Source organism: Cherax quadricarinatus, chromosome 2, assembly GCF_038502225.1.
Source record: "Cherax quadricarinatus isolate ZL_2023a chromosome 2, ASM3850222v1, whole genome shotgun sequence".
Classification (NCBI taxonomy): domain Eukaryota; kingdom Metazoa; phylum Arthropoda; class Malacostraca; order Decapoda; family Parastacidae; genus Cherax; species Cherax quadricarinatus.
In genome coordinates this window covers 21,800,357-21,819,892 of record NC_091293.1, presented here as the reverse complement: position 1 = coordinate 21,819,892, position 19,536 = coordinate 21,800,357, and the positions used below count along the sequence as shown (strand labels likewise).

General features: G+C 39.6%; 1 protein-coding gene across 2 annotated transcripts in view; it reads right to left on the bottom strand.

Moving 5' to 3' along the window:
- Nucleotides 1-19,536, bottom strand: part of LOC128688717 (uncharacterized) — a 278,982-nt gene that overhangs the window by 58,526 nt on the left and 200,920 nt on the right. For both annotated transcript variants that reach the window (XM_070087603.1, XM_070087601.1), the window contains one exon: nt 2,646-3,058. In XM_070087603.1, the coding sequence (XP_069943704.1) occupies nt 2,646-3,058 (413 nt within the window). The remainder of the gene's footprint in view (nt 1-2,645; nt 3,059-19,536) is intronic.

The window sequence follows — 19,536 nt, the reverse complement described above, 5'->3', positions numbered from 1 at the left end:
TATTCTTTCCATCTTCCCAGTACCTCTAACTCTCCATTTAATAACTCTCCTCTCCTATTTTTAACTGACAAATCCATTTGTTCTCTAGGCTTCCTTAACTTGTTAATCTCACTCCAAAACTTGTTCTTATTTTCAACAAAATTTGTTGATAACATCTCACCCACTCTCTCATTTGCTCTCTTTTTACATTGCTTCACCACTCTCTTAACCTCTCTCTTTTTCTCCATATACTCTTCCCTCCTTGCATCACTTCTACTTTTTGAAAACTTCTCATATGCTAACTTTTTCTCCCTTACTACTCTCTTTACATCATCATTCCACCAATCGCTCCTCTTCCCTCCCACACCCACTTTCCTGTAACCACAAACTTCTGCTGAACACTCCAACACAACATTTTTAAACTTACCCCATACCTCTTCGACCCCATTGCCTATGTTCTCATTAGCCCATCTATCCTCCAATAGCTGTTTATATCTTACCCTAACTGCCTCCTCTTTTAATTTATAAACCTTCACCTCTCTCTTCCCTGATGCTTCTATTCTCCTTGTATCCCATCTACCTTTTACTCTCAGTGTAGCTACAACTAAAAAGTGATCTGATATATCTGTGGCCCCTCTATAAACATGTACATCCTGAAGTCTACTCAACAGTCTTTTATCTACCAATACATAATCCAACAAACTACTGTCATTTTGCCCTACATCATATCTTGTATACTTATTTATCCTCTTTTTCTTAAAATATGTATTACCTATAACTAAACCCCTTTCTATACAAAGTTCAATCAAAGGGCTCCCATTATCATTTACACCTGGCACCCCAAACTTACCTACCACACCCTCTCTAAAAGTTTCTCCTACTTTAGCATTCAGGTCCCCTACCACAATTACTCTCTCACTTGGTTCAAAGGTTCCTATACATTCACTTAACATCTCCCAAAATCTCTCTCTCTCCTCTACATTCCTCTCTTCTCCAGGTGCATACACGCTTATTATGACCCGCTTTTCGCATCCAACCTTTACTTTAATCCACATAATCCTTGAATTTACACATTCATATTCTCTTTTCTCCTTCCATAACTGATCCTTCAACATTACTGCTACCCCATCCTTAGCTCTAACTCTCTCAGATACTCCAGATTTAATCCCATTCATTTCCCCCCACCTAAACTCCCCTACCCCCTTCAGCTTTGTTTTGCTTAGGGCCAGGACATCCAACTTCTTTTCATTCATAACATCAGCAATCATCTGTTTCTTGTCATCCGCACTACATCCACGCACATTCAAGCATCCCAGTTTTATAAAGTTTTTCTTCTTCTCTTTTTTAGTAAATGTCTACAGGAGAAGGGGTTACTAGCCCATCGCTCCTGGCATTTTAGTCGCCTCATACGACACGCATGGCTTACAGAGGAAAGATTCTTTTCCACTTCCCCATGGACAACAGAAGAAATAAAGAAGAACAGGAGCTATTTAGGAAAATAGAAAAACCTAGATGTATGTACAGTGGAACCTCAAAAATCAAACTGCTCCCAACACAACCAATTATGTAAGTGTATTTTTGTAAGTGCTTTTATAAGTGTATTTTTGAGGGTCTGAAATGGACTAATCTAATTTACATTATTCCTGATGGGAATAAATTAATTCGGTAAAGGCACTCGAACAGCCTTCTGGACCAAAGAAAGTTCGATATTTGAGGTTCCACTGTATATATATATGCATGTGCATGTCTGTGAAGTGTGACCAAAGTGTAAGTAGGAGTAGCAAGATATCCCTGTTATCTAGCGTGTTTATGAGATAGAAAAAGACACCAGCAGTAAATGTGTTCAGATATTTGGGAAAAGACTTGTCAGTGGATGGGCTTATGAAGGAGAAGGTTAGCCATAGAAATGATGAAGGAAAAAAGGTGGGTGGTGCATTTAGGTAACTGTGGAGACAAAGACAGTTACTCATGGAGGCAAAGAAGGGTATGTATGAGAGTACAGTGGTACCAAAATTCTTATATGGGTGTGAAGCATGGGTTGTAAATGTTGTAGCGAGGAGGAGGCCTAAGAAGGGGAGATGTCATATCTAAGGGCAATGTGTGGTTTAAATATTATGCAGAGAATTCATAGTGTGGAAATTAGGTGTGGGTTACTAAAAGTATTATTCAGAGGGCTGAGGAGGAGTTCTTGAGGTGGGTTGGTCATTTAGAGAGGTTAGAGCAAAACAGGATGACTTGAGGGGTGTATAAATCTGTAGTAGAGGAAAGGGGGGCTTGGGGTTATCCTAGGAAAGGATGGAGGGGGTAAAAGAGGTTTTGTGTGCAAGGGGCTTGGACATATAGCAGGCATGTATGAGCGTGTTAGAAGTGAATGGAGAAGAATGGTTTTTGAGACTTGACAAGCTGTTGGAGTGTGAGCAGGGTAATATTTTGCGAAAGGATTCAGGGAAACAGGTTAGCCAGACCTGGGAAGTACAATGCCTGCACTTTCAAGGAGGGGTTTGAGATATTTGCTGTTTAGAGTGACAAGTAAACTGTTGTTTCTATATGCCTCTGTAAAGAAAGTGATAGTGTGAATGATAATGAATATGTTTATTTTTTTGGTCACCCTGCATCAGTGGGAGATGGCCAACATATTAAAAAAAAATGAATGAAAGTGCACCTACCTTCATGGGTTTGCTATCTTTCAGTAAATAAGCTTCATCAATTAGGCGGTGGTCAGTGATAATATGCGTAGAATGTACCTTCCAGTTGCTCCTAATTACCAAGGTTCCTTTCACATAGTTTTTGAAAGACAGACTGTCATCTTTATTCCTTCGAGCTTTAAGTCTGATATGATCAATATAACCACCATAGTATTCACTAGTGTCATGCTTCTTTACACTCCCAGTCAACACATGATACAGAGGAACACCCTCATCATCTTCATCGTCCTCCTCTGCCTTCATCATTTCTGGACAATTGAGTTGTTTTTCATCGTTGAAAGCTTGAATAAATATAGAATCATATTTACCATAATAAGTTCCAACCTCTCCTGCTTCCCATCTTTGGTACTCTGGTTTCCACTTGCCAATAAAATCTGTAATATGGTTATATGGCTTTTATATAAATCTCCATTACAGAATCACATGGGCATTATATAAATTTATAGCAAGAGTCACATGACTATTATATAAATCTATAATAAAGAATCACATGGCTATTACATATTACAGTACAATTTTTTTTAACACATCAGCTGTCTCCCACCAAAGCAGGTGACTCAAAAAAAGAAACACTTTCACCATCATTCAACACTTGTACCATCATTCACACAATATCACAGTCTTTGCAGATGTGCCCAGATATGACAGTTTAGATGTCACTATAAACAGCCAATATTTCCAACCCCTCATTTAACCCTTAAACTGTCCAAATGTAGATTTACCTTAACTTGTGTAGCGCTTTGAATATTTTGAAAAAAAAAAAAAAAAAAAAAAAATTAAATGAAGAGTGCATTTTTCTACTTGTTATAGGATAAAAAAAAATTTAGGGTCAGTACTTACCGAGATATAAGCCCGTGAAGTTGGCACTGGATGCTCACCTGACAGCAACATCGACTCCTGCTACTTGCAGAAGCGTTGCCGATATACATTTTTTTCTCATTTTTATTTTATATATTTTTTATGTTCTGATAATTACAGTTTATAATAGTTCTTGTAATTTCATAGCCAATCTTTGTTCTAACACTAATATTAGGTACTGAAATAGTGCTCAAATAGTCACAATCACACTGACAGGTGAACATTTTCACCTGCCTTGGTCATTTACTATTGTCTAGAAATACATACAAAGTATTTATAGGTCCCAGCAATGTTTTAGACACCCTGGAGTATACCTTGAAGCATGGTGTTATGACAAGTGTCAGTAAACTGCTCACAGGCAGTGACACTTGATGAATGTGCACTCCGGGAACCCTCGCTTTATTTGTTTTCACTGCTACACACAAACATGTCTGTCTGTCTGTCTGTCTGTCTGTCTGTCTGTCTATCTATCTGTCTGTATGTGTCTGTGTCTGTCTAGCTCTGCTTATCTGTCTTTCTGTCTGCCTATGTGTGCCTGGAGTAGTATATATGAAACTTCTTGAAGAATGGTGTTATGACAAGTGTCAGTAAACTGCTGGCAGGCAGTCACACTTGATGAATGAGCACTAAGGAAACCCTCGCTTTATTTGTTTTCACTGTTACACACAAACCTGTCTGTCTGTCCGTTTGTCTGTCTATCTGTGTCTGTCTGTCTAGCTCTGCTTATCTATCTTTCGGTCTGCCTGTGTGTGTCTGTCTTTCCGTCTGCTTGTCCCTGTCTCAGGGAGTGGCTCGTAAAACTGTTGGTTAATGAGCTGCTCCCTGATTCCAGAGCAAGTGAAAATGCGTCATGGTTATTTATGTCTTATATCTACAAGCTTGGAATTTTTGGGGTTATCCTAGGTAATTTACACTATGTATAATAACTGTACTTATGTATATATGTGGGAGAGAGACAGAGATATAGACAGATAGAGATATAGATAGACAGAGATATAGACAGATACAGACGGACAGAGATATATATAGACAGACAGAGATATAGACATAGACAGCCAGAGACAGCCAAAACCAGCCAGCCAGCCTGCTAAATACATAAGAACATAAGAAAGAAAGAACACTGCAGCAGGCCTACTGGCCAATGCAAGGCAGGTCTATGTCACCTGGTTTAGACCAATGACCCACCTAGTCAGGTCACATCCACTGAAGGAAGGAGCATGGCATCAGACCGAGTAGCACAAGCTAGTCAGGTCCAACTCACACCCATACTCATGTATGGGTTAAAGTGTAGGAATTGTACTTCCCAACTCCAGGTGGCCCGGTGGCCTGGTGGCTAAAGCTCCTGCTTCACACACGGAGGGCCCGGGTTCGATTCCCGGCGGGTAGAAACATTTCGACACGTTTCCTTACACCTGTTGTCCTGTTCACCTAGCAGCAAACAGGTACCTGGGTGTTAGTCGACTGGTGTGGGTCGCATCCTGGGGGACAAGATTAAGGACCCCAATGGAAATAAGTTAGACAGTCCTCGATGACGCACTGACTTTCTTGGGTTATCCTGGGTGGCTAACCCCCCGGGGTTAAAAATCCGAACGAAATCTTATCTTATCTTATCTTATAACCAGCACAAACAGCAGTAGCAGCACAAACAGCAACAGTAGCAGCAGCACAGAGTCGAAAAGTTTGCGAAAAAAAAAAAATTCTTACGAAATGATAGAGCATATTTTTGCAAGTATTATAGGCCCCCCAAAAATTTTTGTGATCAATACCTACCGAGATATGGAGGCATGAAGTTGACAGAAAGTGAGCCGCTTACGGCAACATCACTGACTGCCGGTCATGCGGAAATAGTTTATTTATTTTTTCCTATGTTTTTCTTTTATTTTCTAATATTTAATTTTTTCAAGTAACTTTTATGGCCTGTGAGACCATCATAAGCCATGTTTTGGATATATACACTCGTTGTATGGTACACTTGGAGCAGGGAGAGTGAAGACCTACTAGCAATCAGTGAAGAGGCAGGGCCAAGAGCTGAGTCTCGACCCCTGCAACCACAATTAGGTGAGTACACAATAACTGCACAAATATTGACAGGTGAACATTTTCACCTATTTTAGTCACATATTATTGCCTAGAAATATATACATAGTATTTATAGGTCCCAGCATTGTTTAGTGGGGAAGGGAGTGTGGGTTTGTGTAAACAGCATGGCCGGCTGGCCGGCTGGCCAGCAGGCTGGCTTGCTGGCTGGCTGGATGGCTCGTCTGTCTCTGTCTCACAGGCACACACAAATACAATTATACATAGTGTAAATTACTTAGGATACACAAACAATATAATAATAATAATAATAATAATAATAATAATAATAATAATTATAATAATAATTGAAGCTTGGTGTAAGAGAGTGTGTCATTGTCTTCTCTCTCCACTAATGAGAGTGTTGACATTTGATGAGGGGCATCTTATCTTATCTTATCTCTCAACTAATTAGAGTGGAGGGTACACTGCCTTCCCTTTATTTGTTTTCACTTTACACATAAACATCTCTGTCTATCTGTCTGCTTCTCTCTTTTTCTGCCTGTCTGTCTGCCTGCTTCTCTTTCTTTTTCTCTCTGTCTCAGAGAGCCACTAGTGAACCAACATGTTTTACACTCAATACAGTAGTCACATCTAACTCTGATACTTATTATTTGCCAGTCTGGATTTTTTGGGTTATTCTAGGTAATTTACACTATGTATAATTGTATTTATGTGTACCTGTGACAGAGAGAGAGAGGGAGACACACACACAGGCAGGAACCATACATAGCTTTAAGACGAGGTATGACAAAGCTCGGGAAGCAGAGAGAGGATCTAGTAGCGATCACTGAAGAGGTGGAGCCAGGAGCTGAATCTCGACCCCTGCAACCACAATTAGGTGAGTACAGCCAGCCAGCCAGCCAGCCGACCAGCCATTCTATCACATGTAGGCTTATCAGCTCTCTCCTGCTCAATTTAAAGGTGCTAGAATTTATGCGTACTAGTATGTCAATAACCCTGGCATGTAAGCCGTACTAGTATGTCGGAAACCCTGAAAGGGTTAACACCCCTCCTTCAGAGTACAGACACTGTACTTCCCATCTCCAGGACTCAATTCCAGCCTGCTGGTTTCCCTGAATCCCTTCATAAATGTTACCCTGCTCACACTCCAACAGCACATCAAGTCCTAAAAACCATTTGTCTCCATTCACTCCTATCAAATATGCTCAAGCATGCTTGCTGGAAGGCCAAGTCTCTCACACACAAAACCTCCTTTACCCCCTCCCTCCAACTTTTCCTAGACCGACCCCTACCTCACCTTCCCTCCACTACAGATTTATACACTCTTAAAGTCATTCTATTTTGTTCCATCCTCTCTACATGTCCAAATAACCTCAACAACTCTTCCTCAGCCTTCTGGATAATAGTTTCGGTAATCCCACACCTCCTCCTAATTTCCAAACTACGAATTCTCTGCATTATATTCACACCACACATTGCCCTCAGACACGACATCACTGCCTCAAGTGTTCTCCTTGTTGCAACATTCACCATCCATGCTTCACACCCATATAAGAGTGTTGGTATAACTATACTCTCATACATTCCCCTTTTTGCTTCCATGGACAAAGTTCTTTGTCTCCACAGACTTCTAAGTGCACCACTCACCCTTTTCCCTTCATCAATTCTATGATTCACCTCATCCTTCACAGACTTGTCTGCTGACACGTCCACTCCCAAATATCTGAATACATTCACCTCCTCCATATTTTCTCCCTCCAATCTGATATCCAATCTTTCATCACCTAATTTTTTTAGTTATCCTCATCACCTTACTCTTTCCTATATTCGCTTTTAATTTAATTTTTTTTACATACCCTACCAAACTCATCCACCAACCTCTGCAACTTCTCTTCCAAATCTCCCAAAAATACAGTGTCATCAGCAAAGAGCAACTGTGACAACTCCCACTTTGTGTTAAATTCTTTATCTTGTAACCCCACACGTCTTGCCAACACCAGCGCATTCACTTCTCTTACCACCCCATCTATAAACATAATGAATAACCATGGTGACATCACACATCATTGGCTAAAGCCTACTTTTACTGGGAAATAATCTCCCTCTCTCTTACATACTCTAACCTGAGCCTCACTATCCTCATAAAAACTCTTCACTGCTTTCAGTAACCTACCTCCTATTCCATACACCTGCAACATCTGCCCCATTGCCCCCCCCCCATCCACCCTGTCATATGCCTTTTCCAAATCCATAAATGCCACAAAAACTTCTTTAGCCTTATCTAAATACTGCTCACCTATATGTTTCACTGTAAACACTTGGTCTACACACCACCTACCTTTCCTAAAACCTCCTTGTTAATCTGCTATCCTACTCTCTGTGTTACTCTTAATTCTTTCAATAATAACTCTACCATACAATTTGCCAGGTATACTCAACAGACTTATTTTTTTTTATTATCACACTGGCTGATTCCCACCAAGGCAGGGTGGCCCGAAAAAGAAAAACTTTCACCATCATTCACTCCATCACTGTCTTGCCAGAAGGGTGCTTTACACTACAGTTTTTAAACTGCAACATTAACACCCCTCCTTCAGAGTGCAGGCACTGTACTTCCCATCTCCAGGACTCAAGTCCGGCCTGCCGGTTTCCCTGAACCCCTTCATAAATGTTACTTTGCTCACACTCCAACAGCACGTCAAGTATTAAAAACCATTTGTCTCCATTCACTCCTATTAAACACGCTCACGCATGCCTGCTGGAAGTCCAAGCCCCTCGCACACAAAACCTCCTTTACCCCCTCTCTCCAACCTTTCCTAGGCCGACCCCTACCCCGCCTTCCTTCCACTACAGACTGATACACTCTTGAAGTCATTCTGTTTCGCTCCATTCTCTCTACATGTCCGAACCACCTCAACAACCCTTCCTCAGTCCTCTGAACAACAGTTTTGGTAATCCCGCACCTCCTCCTAACTTCCAAACTACGAATTCTCTGCATTATATTCACACCACACATTGCCCTCAGACATGACATCTCCACTGCCTCCAGTCTTCTCGCTGCAACATTCATCACCCATGCTTCACACCCATATAAGAGCGTTGGTAAAACTATACTCTCATACATTCCCCTCTTTGCCTCCAAGGACAAAGTTCTTTGTCTCCACAGACTCCTAAGTGCACCACTCACTCTTTTCCCCTCATCAATTCTATGATTCACCTCATCTTTCATAGACCCATCCGCTGACATGTCCACTCCCAAATATCTGAATACATTCACCTCCTCCATACTCTCTCCCTCCAATCTGATATTCAATCTTTCATCACCTAATCTTTTTGTTATCCTCATAACCTTACTCTTTCCTGTATTCACCTTTAATTTTCTTCTTTTGCACACCCTACCAAATTCATCCACCAATCTCTGCAACTTCTCTTCAGAATCTCCCAAGAGCACAGTGTCATCAGCAAAGAGCAGCTGTGACAACTCCCACTTTGTGTGTGATTCTTTATCTTTTAACTCCACGCCTCTTGCCAAGACCCTCGCATTTACTTCTCTTACAACCCCATCTATAAATATATTAAACAACCACGGTGACATCATACATCCTTGTCTAAGGCCTACTTTTACTGGGAAATAATTTCCCTCTTTCCTACATACTCTAACTTTAGCCTCACTATCCTCGTAAAAACTCTTCACTGCTTTCAGTAACCTACCTCCTACACCATACACTTGCAACATCTGCCACATTGCCCCCCTATCCACCCTGTCATACGCCTTTTCCAAATCCATAAATGCCACAAAGACCTCTTTAGCCTTATCTAAATACTGTTCACTTATATGTTTCACTGTAAACACCTGGTCCACACACCCCCTACCTTTCCTAAAGCCTCCTTGTTCATCTGCTATCCTATTCTCCGTCTTAATCTTAATTCTTTCAATAATAACTCTACCATACACTTTACCAGGTATACTCAGCAGACTTATCCCCCTATAATTTTTGCACTCTCTTTTATCCTCTTTGCCTTTATACAAAGGAACTATGCATGCTCTCTGCCAATCCCTAGGTACCTTACCCTCTTCCATACATTTATTAAATAATTGCACCAACCACTCCAAAACTATATCCCCACCTGCTTTTAACATTTCTATCTTTATCCCATCAATCCCGGCTGCCTTACCCCCTTTCATTTTACCTACTGCCTCACGAACTTCCCCCACACTCACAACTGGCTCTTTCTCACTCCTACAAGATGTTATTCCTCCTTGTCCTATACACGAAATCACAGCTTCCCTATCTTCATCAACATTTAACAATTCCTCAAAATATTCCCTCCATCTTCCCAATACCTCTAACTCTCCATTTAATAACTCTCCTCTCAACAGACTTATTCCCCTATAATTTTTGCACTCTTTTTTTTTCCCCTTTACCTTGATACAAAGGAACTATGTATGCTCTCTCCCAATCTGTAGGTACCTTACCCTCTTCCATATATTTATTAAATAATAGCACCAACCACTCCAAAACTATATCCCCACCTGCTTTTAACATTTCTATCTTCATCTCATCAATCCCAGCTGCCTTACCTACTTTCATTCTACCCAATGCCTCACGAACTTCCACCACACTCACAACTGGCTCTTCCTCACTCCTACAAGATGTTATTCCTCCTTGCCCTATACATGAAATCACAGCTTACCTATCTTCATCAACATTTAACAATTCCTCAAAATATTCCCTCCATCTTCCTGATACCTCTAACTCTCCATTTAATAACTCTCCTCACCTATTTTTAATTGTCAAATCCATTCATTCCCTAGGCTTCCTTTCCCTGAATCACTTAACAAAATATTACCCTGTTCACACTCCAACAGCTCATCAGGCCCCAAAAATCATTTGTCTCCATTCACTCCTACCTAACATGCTCACACATGCATGCTGCATGTCCAGGCCCCTTGCACACAAAACCTCTTTTGCCCACTCCATCCATCCTTTCCTAGGATGACCTCTACCCATCCTCCTCTCCAATACAGATTTTGTTCATTTTATTTAGCTCCATTCTCTCTAAATGACTCAACCACCTCAATAACCCCTCTTGAGCCCTCCTGGAGAGGGTTTTGGTGATTAACGCCCCCACGACCTGGTCTGTAACCAGGCCTCGTGGTGGATCAGAGCCTCGCCAACCAGGCTGTTACTGTTGGCTGCATGCAGACCAAAGTGCGCAGACCGAATCCCAGCTGTTCAGGTACTGACTTGAGGTGCCTGTCCAGTGCCTTCCTGAAGACAGCCAGGGGTCTATTTGTAATCCCCATTATGTATGCTGGGAGGCAATTGAACAGTCTTGAGCTCCTGATGCCTATTGTGTTGTCTCTCAGTATACTCATGACACCCCTACTTTTCACTGGGGTAATGTTGCACCATCTGCTGAGTCTTTTGCTTTTGTAGGGACTGATTTTTGTGTGCAAATTTGGGACTGTTCCCTCTAGGATTTTCCAAGTGTATATTATCATGCATCTTTCTTGCCTGCATATCAGGGGGCATAAATCAAGAGACTTCAACCGTTCCTAGTAATTTAGGTGCTTTATCAAAATTACATGAGCCGTGAAAGTTCTTTGTACATTCTCCAGGTCTGCAATTTTGCCTGCTATGAAAAAGGCCATTAGTGTGCAGCAATATTCCAGCCTAGAGAAAACAAGCAATTTGAAGAGAATCATCATGTGCTTGGCATCCCTAATTTTGAAGGTTCTCATTATCCATCCTATCATTTTTCTAGCAGATGTAGTAAATACATTGTTACCCTTGAAAGTGAGATCCTCTGTTATTATCAGTTCTAGGTCCTTCACATTATTTTTTGCTTTATTGTGTGATTGGAATTTGTTTTATATTCCAATATACTTTTAATTTCCTCAAGTTTTCTATATCAGAGTAACTGAAATTTCTCTTCATTGAACATCATATTGTTTTCCACTTGGAGTCTTTCAGTGTCATCAATGGATGACTGTCATACAGATTCAGGTGTTATCCACAAAGGAAGACAGTGCAGTGGCTTACATCTCTGTCTATGTCAGAAATGAGGATATGGAACAGGATGGGGGTGAGTACTGTGCCTTGTGGAACAGAGCTTTTCATTGTAGCTGCCTCAGACTTTACTCTGTTTACTATTACCTTTTGTGTTCTGTTTGTTAGGGAGTTATAAATCCATCTACCAACTTTTCATGTTATTCCTTTATTATGCATTTTGTGTGTTATTACACCATGGTCACACTTGTCGAAGGCTTTCACAAAGTCTGTGTATACTACATCTGCATTCTGTTTGTTCTCTGGTGCATCTAAGACCTTGTTATAGTGGTCCAGTAGTTGGGACAGACAGGAGCAGCCTGCTCTAAACCTATGTTTCCCTTGGTTGTGTAACTGATGGATGTCTAGGTGGGTGGCAATTTTGCTTCTTAGAACCCTTTCAAAGACTTTTATGATATGGGACATTAGTGCTATAGGTCTGTAATTCTTTGCAATTGCTTTACCACCACTTTTGTGGAGGGGGCTATGTCTGCTGTTTTCAGTGACTGTGGAATGACCCGTGTCCATGCTCCCTCTCCATAGAATGCTGAAGGCACTTGAAAGGGGCTTCTTGCAGTTCTTGATGAATATGGGGTTCCATGAGTCTGGGCCTGGGACAGAGTGCATGGGCATATCATTTATTGCTTTTTCGAAGTCTTGCGGCATTAGGATAATATCAGAGATTTTTAAATTTACCAAATTTTGAGTCTTGGTCGTAAAAAGTTCATTTGGTTTTCAACTCTTAGTCTGGTTAATGGCTCACTAAACACTAAGTCATGCTGGGACTTTAGTATCTCACTCACTTCTTTGTTGTCATCTGTGTAGGTCCCATCTTGTCTAACAGGGGTCCAATACTGGATCCAGCAAAAGAGAACCAAAACAGAGTTTTGCATCTTCCACATTCAAAACCTGGATGTAGGCCTCTGTATCATAAGCATAAAAATGATAATCAACTATAAGGGTATCCAACAGTAAGGCTAAACCACTAACAAACAGTAAATACTGTAATGTCAGTCAAATAATAATTAGGAACACTGAGGGTATTGGTTACAGCTTGATATGATCAACCAAAAAGATATGATTTAAGAAGGGACGATGCAATATTCGTAAGACCACAGCCAAAAAAGATCACTTATCGGTAATCCACGATCAAAAGAATGAAATACAGAAAAAGAGACTCAACAAAATTAACAGCAACACACTTCCAGTCTTAACTGAATTAAATAGTCAATATTCAAACCAAACACAGTAAAACATGACTCTAGAAAGGAAACAATTGATCTAGAATTGCACATTCAATCAAATTTGAAACAGGATGAAAGTTTAACATGCTTTCCAAACCAAGAGAAGGCTTCTTAAGGAGGGAATGAACCAAAGTCCTTTCATCAGCAGTGGAAAAAATCATCTTTGAAAAAAATGATTAATCAAGATTGCTATAAAAGGAACAGCACTTTCATATTCAGGCAAGAGGTTTGAGACATTTGCAGAATCTAATGTGCAGTATGCCTTATCAGAACCTCTGATATACAGTACCCTAGTACTCCCTCATCACTATCTGCAGCAAACAGAAAAGGTAATCAGTGATACTGTACACTACAAGTCAGAATATTCACAGAAAACTCTACACCCCAGTGAGTTGAATTCAAACCCAATTTATCACACCTGTCAGATTCTGCAACATCATGGGATCTCGATAGAAGAAATTCTTCAATACTTGTCCAACCTTTGGATGAAGACCTACTTAGATTAGTGGATGTTTCCACTATGATCCCGCCTCCTCCTGCTTCGGCTCACCTGACTACAGTATATAAGCCACTTCTCCGGCCATCTGCTGCACTACAGAAGCGATGGACTAAACACATCGATTCCAGGCTGAGGGACTAATTACCTCAAACTCCTCCTCTCCTCACCCATTTCTACTTTGTACTGGACTGATGAAGCCACTGTGTGGCAAAACGTTTCCTTAATAAAGATTTCCATATATTGCATAAGTGTCTCAATCTTCAACTTGTCAGTTTTCAAACCATTTACAGTAGACTATCATTTAGCATGAGTTTATTTAGCATGATTCGGGAATAGCACAACTGAAGAATTGCGGCACAATTTTACGTAACACTTTGTAAAATTAATTTAACACTGTTCAGTTTGTGGGAAGGAAAAAAAATTCCCTTTCCCTCAAGCAGCCCCTTGCTGTGAATCAGCAGGGGTGACCTCCCGCCATCCCCTGCCACCTTCCAACACCACCCCACCATCCCAGCATTTGTACTTCATGTGTGTCCCGTCTTTCTTCTCTGCAACAAGCTTGTGATTGTGAACTGTGTTTCGATCTTTTAATTACTATATCTTGTATCTGCCAAACAATCATGACACCCAGTAGACATAAGTGTTGCTGAAAGTGGCAAGAAAGGCATAAGCACTTAAGTATTAGAATTAACAAAGAAAATAAAGATATTAGACAACAGATAAGCTGTGGCATAATGAAGTGTAACTTTGTACACATAAAAAGAGGTAAAGATTTATTTATATATTTATTTATTTATTTATTTATTTATTTATTTAGTTATTTGAGCATACATACAGAGGTACAAAAAAATACAGGTAAGAGCAGCATGCCAAAGCCACTTATATGCATAGCATTACGGGCTGGCTTAAAATTAACTTAAGATTAACTAAGCAATGATGAAATCAGTGATAAGACATTATTGTAAACAGATAACTATAAAGCACAAATGAGTATTACAAAGACAGGTCATATGGTTGCATGCATTGTTGTACATTCAGTAGAATGGAGTATTCTGTTAGGTAGTGTATTCAAAAAATAACAGTTAGATTGGGTCCTAGGTTTAACATTTATGTGATATAATTGTGAGAAACATTTAGGATATACAATTTATAAGGTTCGGTTATTCAGTATTTATTTGGTTTTGGGTGAGTAAGTGATCTTTGAGAAGAGACTTGAATTTATAAACAGGTAGTGTTTCTTTTATATTTACAGGTAATGAATTCCAGATTTTAGGGCCTTTTATGTGCATTGAGTTTTTGCATAGCGTGAGATGGACACGAGGAACATCAAAGAGTGATCTGTGCCTTGTGTTATGGTCATGTGTTCTGTTGAGGTTGGCAAGGAGATGTTTGAGGGGAGGGTTAATATCAGAGTTAAGTGTTCTATGTATGTAATAGGTGCAATAATAAGTATGGATGTTTTGTATGGTGAGTAGGTTGAGTGTTTTGAATATTGGTGGAGTGTGCTGCCTGTAGTGAGAATTTGTTATCATTCTAACTGCAGCCTTTTGTTGGGTAATTAGTGGTCTGAGATGGTTAATTGTTGTTGAGCCCCATGCACAAATTCCATAGGTGAGATAGGGGTAAATAAGAGAGTGATAAAGGGCCAGGAGGGCTGACTGTGGAGCATAGTACCGTATCTTCGATAGTATGCCTACAGTCTTGGAAATTTTCTTAGAAATTTGTTGTATATGTGTATGAAATTTGAGTCTATTATCAAGGTGGATTCCTAAGAATTTTCCCTCTGTTAGCTTTGTGATAGGTGATCCATTTATCGTTATGTTAAGAGGGACATCTGTAGCTCTGTTACCAAACTGAATGAAGTAGGTTTTGTCAATGTTTAGTGTAAGTTTGTTAGTCCTCATCCAGGTAGATATTTTCTGTAATTCGGTATTTACAGTATTGGCTAGCGTGACTGGGCTTGGGTAAAAGAACACGTATGTAGTGTCATCTGCAAATAGTGTGGGTTTGAGTAATTGCGAAGCATTTGGTAGGTCATTTATGTATAGGAGAAAGAGAAGAGGGCCAAGGACACTTCCCTGTGGGACACCAACTGTAATTGGTTGTGCAGAAGAGCTTGCCCCATTTGCGTACACATATTGGCTTCTGTTGCTGAGGTATGACTTGAGGTAGTTGAGGGAGTGCCCTCTTATACCATAGTGTGACAATTTTACGTGAAGCAAGTCATGGTCAACTGTATCAAAAGCTTTACGTAAGTCAATGAAGATCCCCAGTGGGACTTCTTTTTTCTCTATTGCAGTGTATATATGTTCTAGCATGTGTATAATAGCATCATTAGTATTTTTATTAGGCCTGAATCCAAATTGGCAGGGGTTGAGTATGTTTTGGGAGATGAGGTAGGAGTAGATTCGTTTATGAATTAATTTTTCGAAGATTTTTGAGAGAGGGTGTAAATTGGATATTGGCCTATAGTTATTCAACTCTGTTTGGTCTCCTCCTTTATGCATCAGGGTGACCCTTGCTATTTTGAGAACTGTAGGGAAGGTGGAGGAGGTGTGACTGACTGACTGACTGACTTACTGACTTGAATGAATAGCATACTGACTTTATTTATTTATTTATTTATTTATGTCTTTGCAAATAGTACATGAGATTATGTATTTACAATAAAGAGTTGCAATGCAAAGAGAGCCTCTTTTATGCTTAGGCATTATGGGATTGACTGAATAACTTACTGACTTCACTGAATAAATTACTTGACTTACTGACTTAACTTACTGACTTGACTGATTGATCTGATTGACTGAATTACTTGACTGATTGAATGACTTGGCTAACTGAATGACTTGACTGACTTACTGAATAACTCGACTGACTGAATGACTTTATTGACTAATTGAATGAATTGACTGACTTACTAAATGACCTGACTGACTTACTGAATGATTTGACTGATTTACTGAATGACTTAACTGACAGAATGACTTTATTGACTTATTGAATGACTTGACTGACTTACTGAATGACTTGATTGACTTAATGAATGACTTGACTGACTTGCTGAATGACTTGACTGACAGAATGAATCGATTGACTTACTGATTTACTGAATGACTTTACTAACTTTATTTATTATTTATTTATTTTATGTCTTTGCAAACAGTACATTGGTATTTTATATTTACAATAGTGGGTTGCAATGCAAAGAGAGCCTCTGTTATGCCTAGGCATTATGGGCCAACTTAACATTATTGGCTTACAGACTACTTAATACTAAGGAGTATATCATAGTTGTACAGTAGCATAGTAATTATTGCATAGTTGTACAATAGATTATTAATTATAAGTTAATAAAAATTTGTATAAGACAAAAAGATATATTCATCTATTCAACAATGCTTTTTGTGAAAACAATGATTCAATTATATTCCTGTCAACAACGGATAAAATGTTCAAAGTGATTATTGAAGTTATGATGTGGGAGTACATAGGTGAGTATGTGTGTACTGAGTATTTAGCATTTAGTCTAGGGTGATTAAGTGGCTTTTGAGAAAAGTCTTAAATTGATTTTCAGACCAGGTTACTTTAATATCTTCTGGTAATGAATTCCAAATTTTGGGGCCCTTTATGTGCATAGAGCTTTTACACAGTGTCATATGGACACGAGGTATATCAAAAAGACATCTGTGTCTTGTGTTGTGGTCATGTGTCCTGTTTAGGTTGGTGAGGAGAAGTTTGAGTGGAGGGTTTATATTTGCGTGTATTGTTCTGTGTATGTAGTAGGCACATGAATAACTATGGATGTTCTTAATGGTGAGCAGATTCTGACTTTTGAAAATTGGTGGAGTATGCTGGTGGGAGTGGGAATTTGTTATCATTCTTACTGCTGCCTTTTGCTGGGTTATGAGGGGTTTTAGGTGACTGGATGTAGTTGATCCCCATGCACAAATTCCATATGTAAGATAAGGGTACATGAGTGAATGGTACAGTGCCAGGAGAGCTGATTGTGGAATGTAGTACCTTATTTTTGATAGTATGCCTACAGTCTTGGAAATTTTCTTGGTGATTTGTTGTATGTGTGTCCGGAACTTAAGGTGGATACCTAGGAATTTTCCCTCTGTGAGTCTTGTGACTGATGATCCATTTAGCGTTATGTTAATTGGATCATTTGCAGCTTTGTTTCCAAACTGAATGAAATAGGTTTTATCAGTATTCAGGGTAAGTTTGTTAGTCATCATCCAGGCAGATATTTTCTGCAATTGGGCATTGACTGTGTTTGCTAGTATGAGTGTGTTTGGGTGGGAAAAGACATATGTAGCGTCATCTGCAAATAATATGGGTTTGAGTAGCTACGATGCATTCGGTAGATCATTGATGAAGATGGCTTACTGAATGACTCAACTGACTTGTAGGACTCCTACTGTGATTGGTTGGGTGGAAGAATTTGCATTATTTGCATACACATATTGAGTTCTGTTACTATGATTTTAAGTAGTTGAGGGAGTGGCCTCTGATACCAAAGTGCGTTAATTTGGAGTACAGCAGTTCATGGTTGACAGTATCGAAACCTTTACGTAAATCAATGAAAATGCCCAGCGGGACTTCTTTCTTTTCAAGTGCGGTATATATTAGTTTTAGCATGTGTATGATAGCATCATTTGTGCTTAAATTATTCCTGAATCCAAACTGATAAGGGTTTAATATGTTGTGTGAGACGAGGTAGCAATAGATCCCTATATGAATTAATTTTTCAAAAATTTTAGAGAGCAGTGGTAAGTTAGATATTGGTCTATAGGTATTCAAGTCAGCTTGGTCACCACCTTTGTGGATCAGAGGGACCCTCGCTATTTTGAGGATTGTTGGGAAGGTAGATGATTCAATGGATTTGTTAAAGAGCATTGCAATAATTGGTGACAATACTTGAGAAGCTTTTTTGTACATAAAAGCAGGCAAGTTGTTTATGTCTCCTGCCTTCTTTTTAAGGGTGTTTATGATGAGCGTAACTTCTATGGGGTTGGTTGGAGCTAGGAATAACATATCTGGGTAGGTACCTATGAGGTAGTCTGATGGACAGGTGTTTGTGCTTGGTATTCTGTTTGCTAGATTTTTTCCTATAGTGAAGAAAACATTGAGTTTTCCAGGTTTTTTTCATATCACCTTTGATGTTATGTAGTCTATTTTCATAATACAATTTTTTAGATCTTCTTATCAGGCTGGTAAGTGCTGACAAGTAACGTCAGTAACGGCAGTAGGGGCAGGATTCATACATAGCTCTAAGAAGAGATACAATAAAGTTCATGGAACAGGGAGAGAGTGGATCTAGTAGTGACCAGCGAAGCTGTGAGTCAACCCCTGCAACCACAAATAGGTGAGTACGTACGTACGTACGCGCACACACACACACACACAAAAAAAAAAAAAAAAGAAAGAAAGAAAAAAAAAAAGTGGTAATGGTTAATTTACAGTAAGCAAAGTCAGGGTATTTTTCCAGAATGCTTTGTAATATACCACCGTGGATAAAATACTTTGACATTTCTTTAGCATTTCTAAATGAGTTGCCTCTCAATTCATTAATTTTATCACATTCCAGTACATAATGATGCAAGGTGTGGCAATAGTCCATCTGGCATAGTTTACATTTCACTTGGTCTACATTGTCTGGTGGTGGTGATTTAACCTCCCCAAGATATGTACTTGTAACCCAGCCAGAGCTGAGCAGTAGTGACATCCAAGAGTCTGCTTATTTTGTTGGATGCACCATAGACATGTGGCTCCTCTTGCATTATAGAATGATGGCAGATGGGCTGACTGGTGTCAATCTTCCTCAGTCTTAGGTCAATAAAGTTCATCTCGTATTATTGTTCTTAAACTGCTGACAGTCCATGATTGTAATCTACTCCCTATTTGAAGGCATATAACTTAGCTAATTCATCAGTTTTATCATGCATCTGAAGACCAGCGTGAGATGGAATCCACAGAAGGTGCACTCCGACTCTACTGTCTACAATCCTACCATACCTGCGTCTGGCTTCTGATACAAGCATGTCACAATTAGTACTTGAAGGAGCTGAGAGCATTTATAGATGATACTGACAGATTTTCTAGGTAGTAGGTTGGTAGACAGCAACTGCCCAGGGAGGTACTACTGTCCTGCCAAG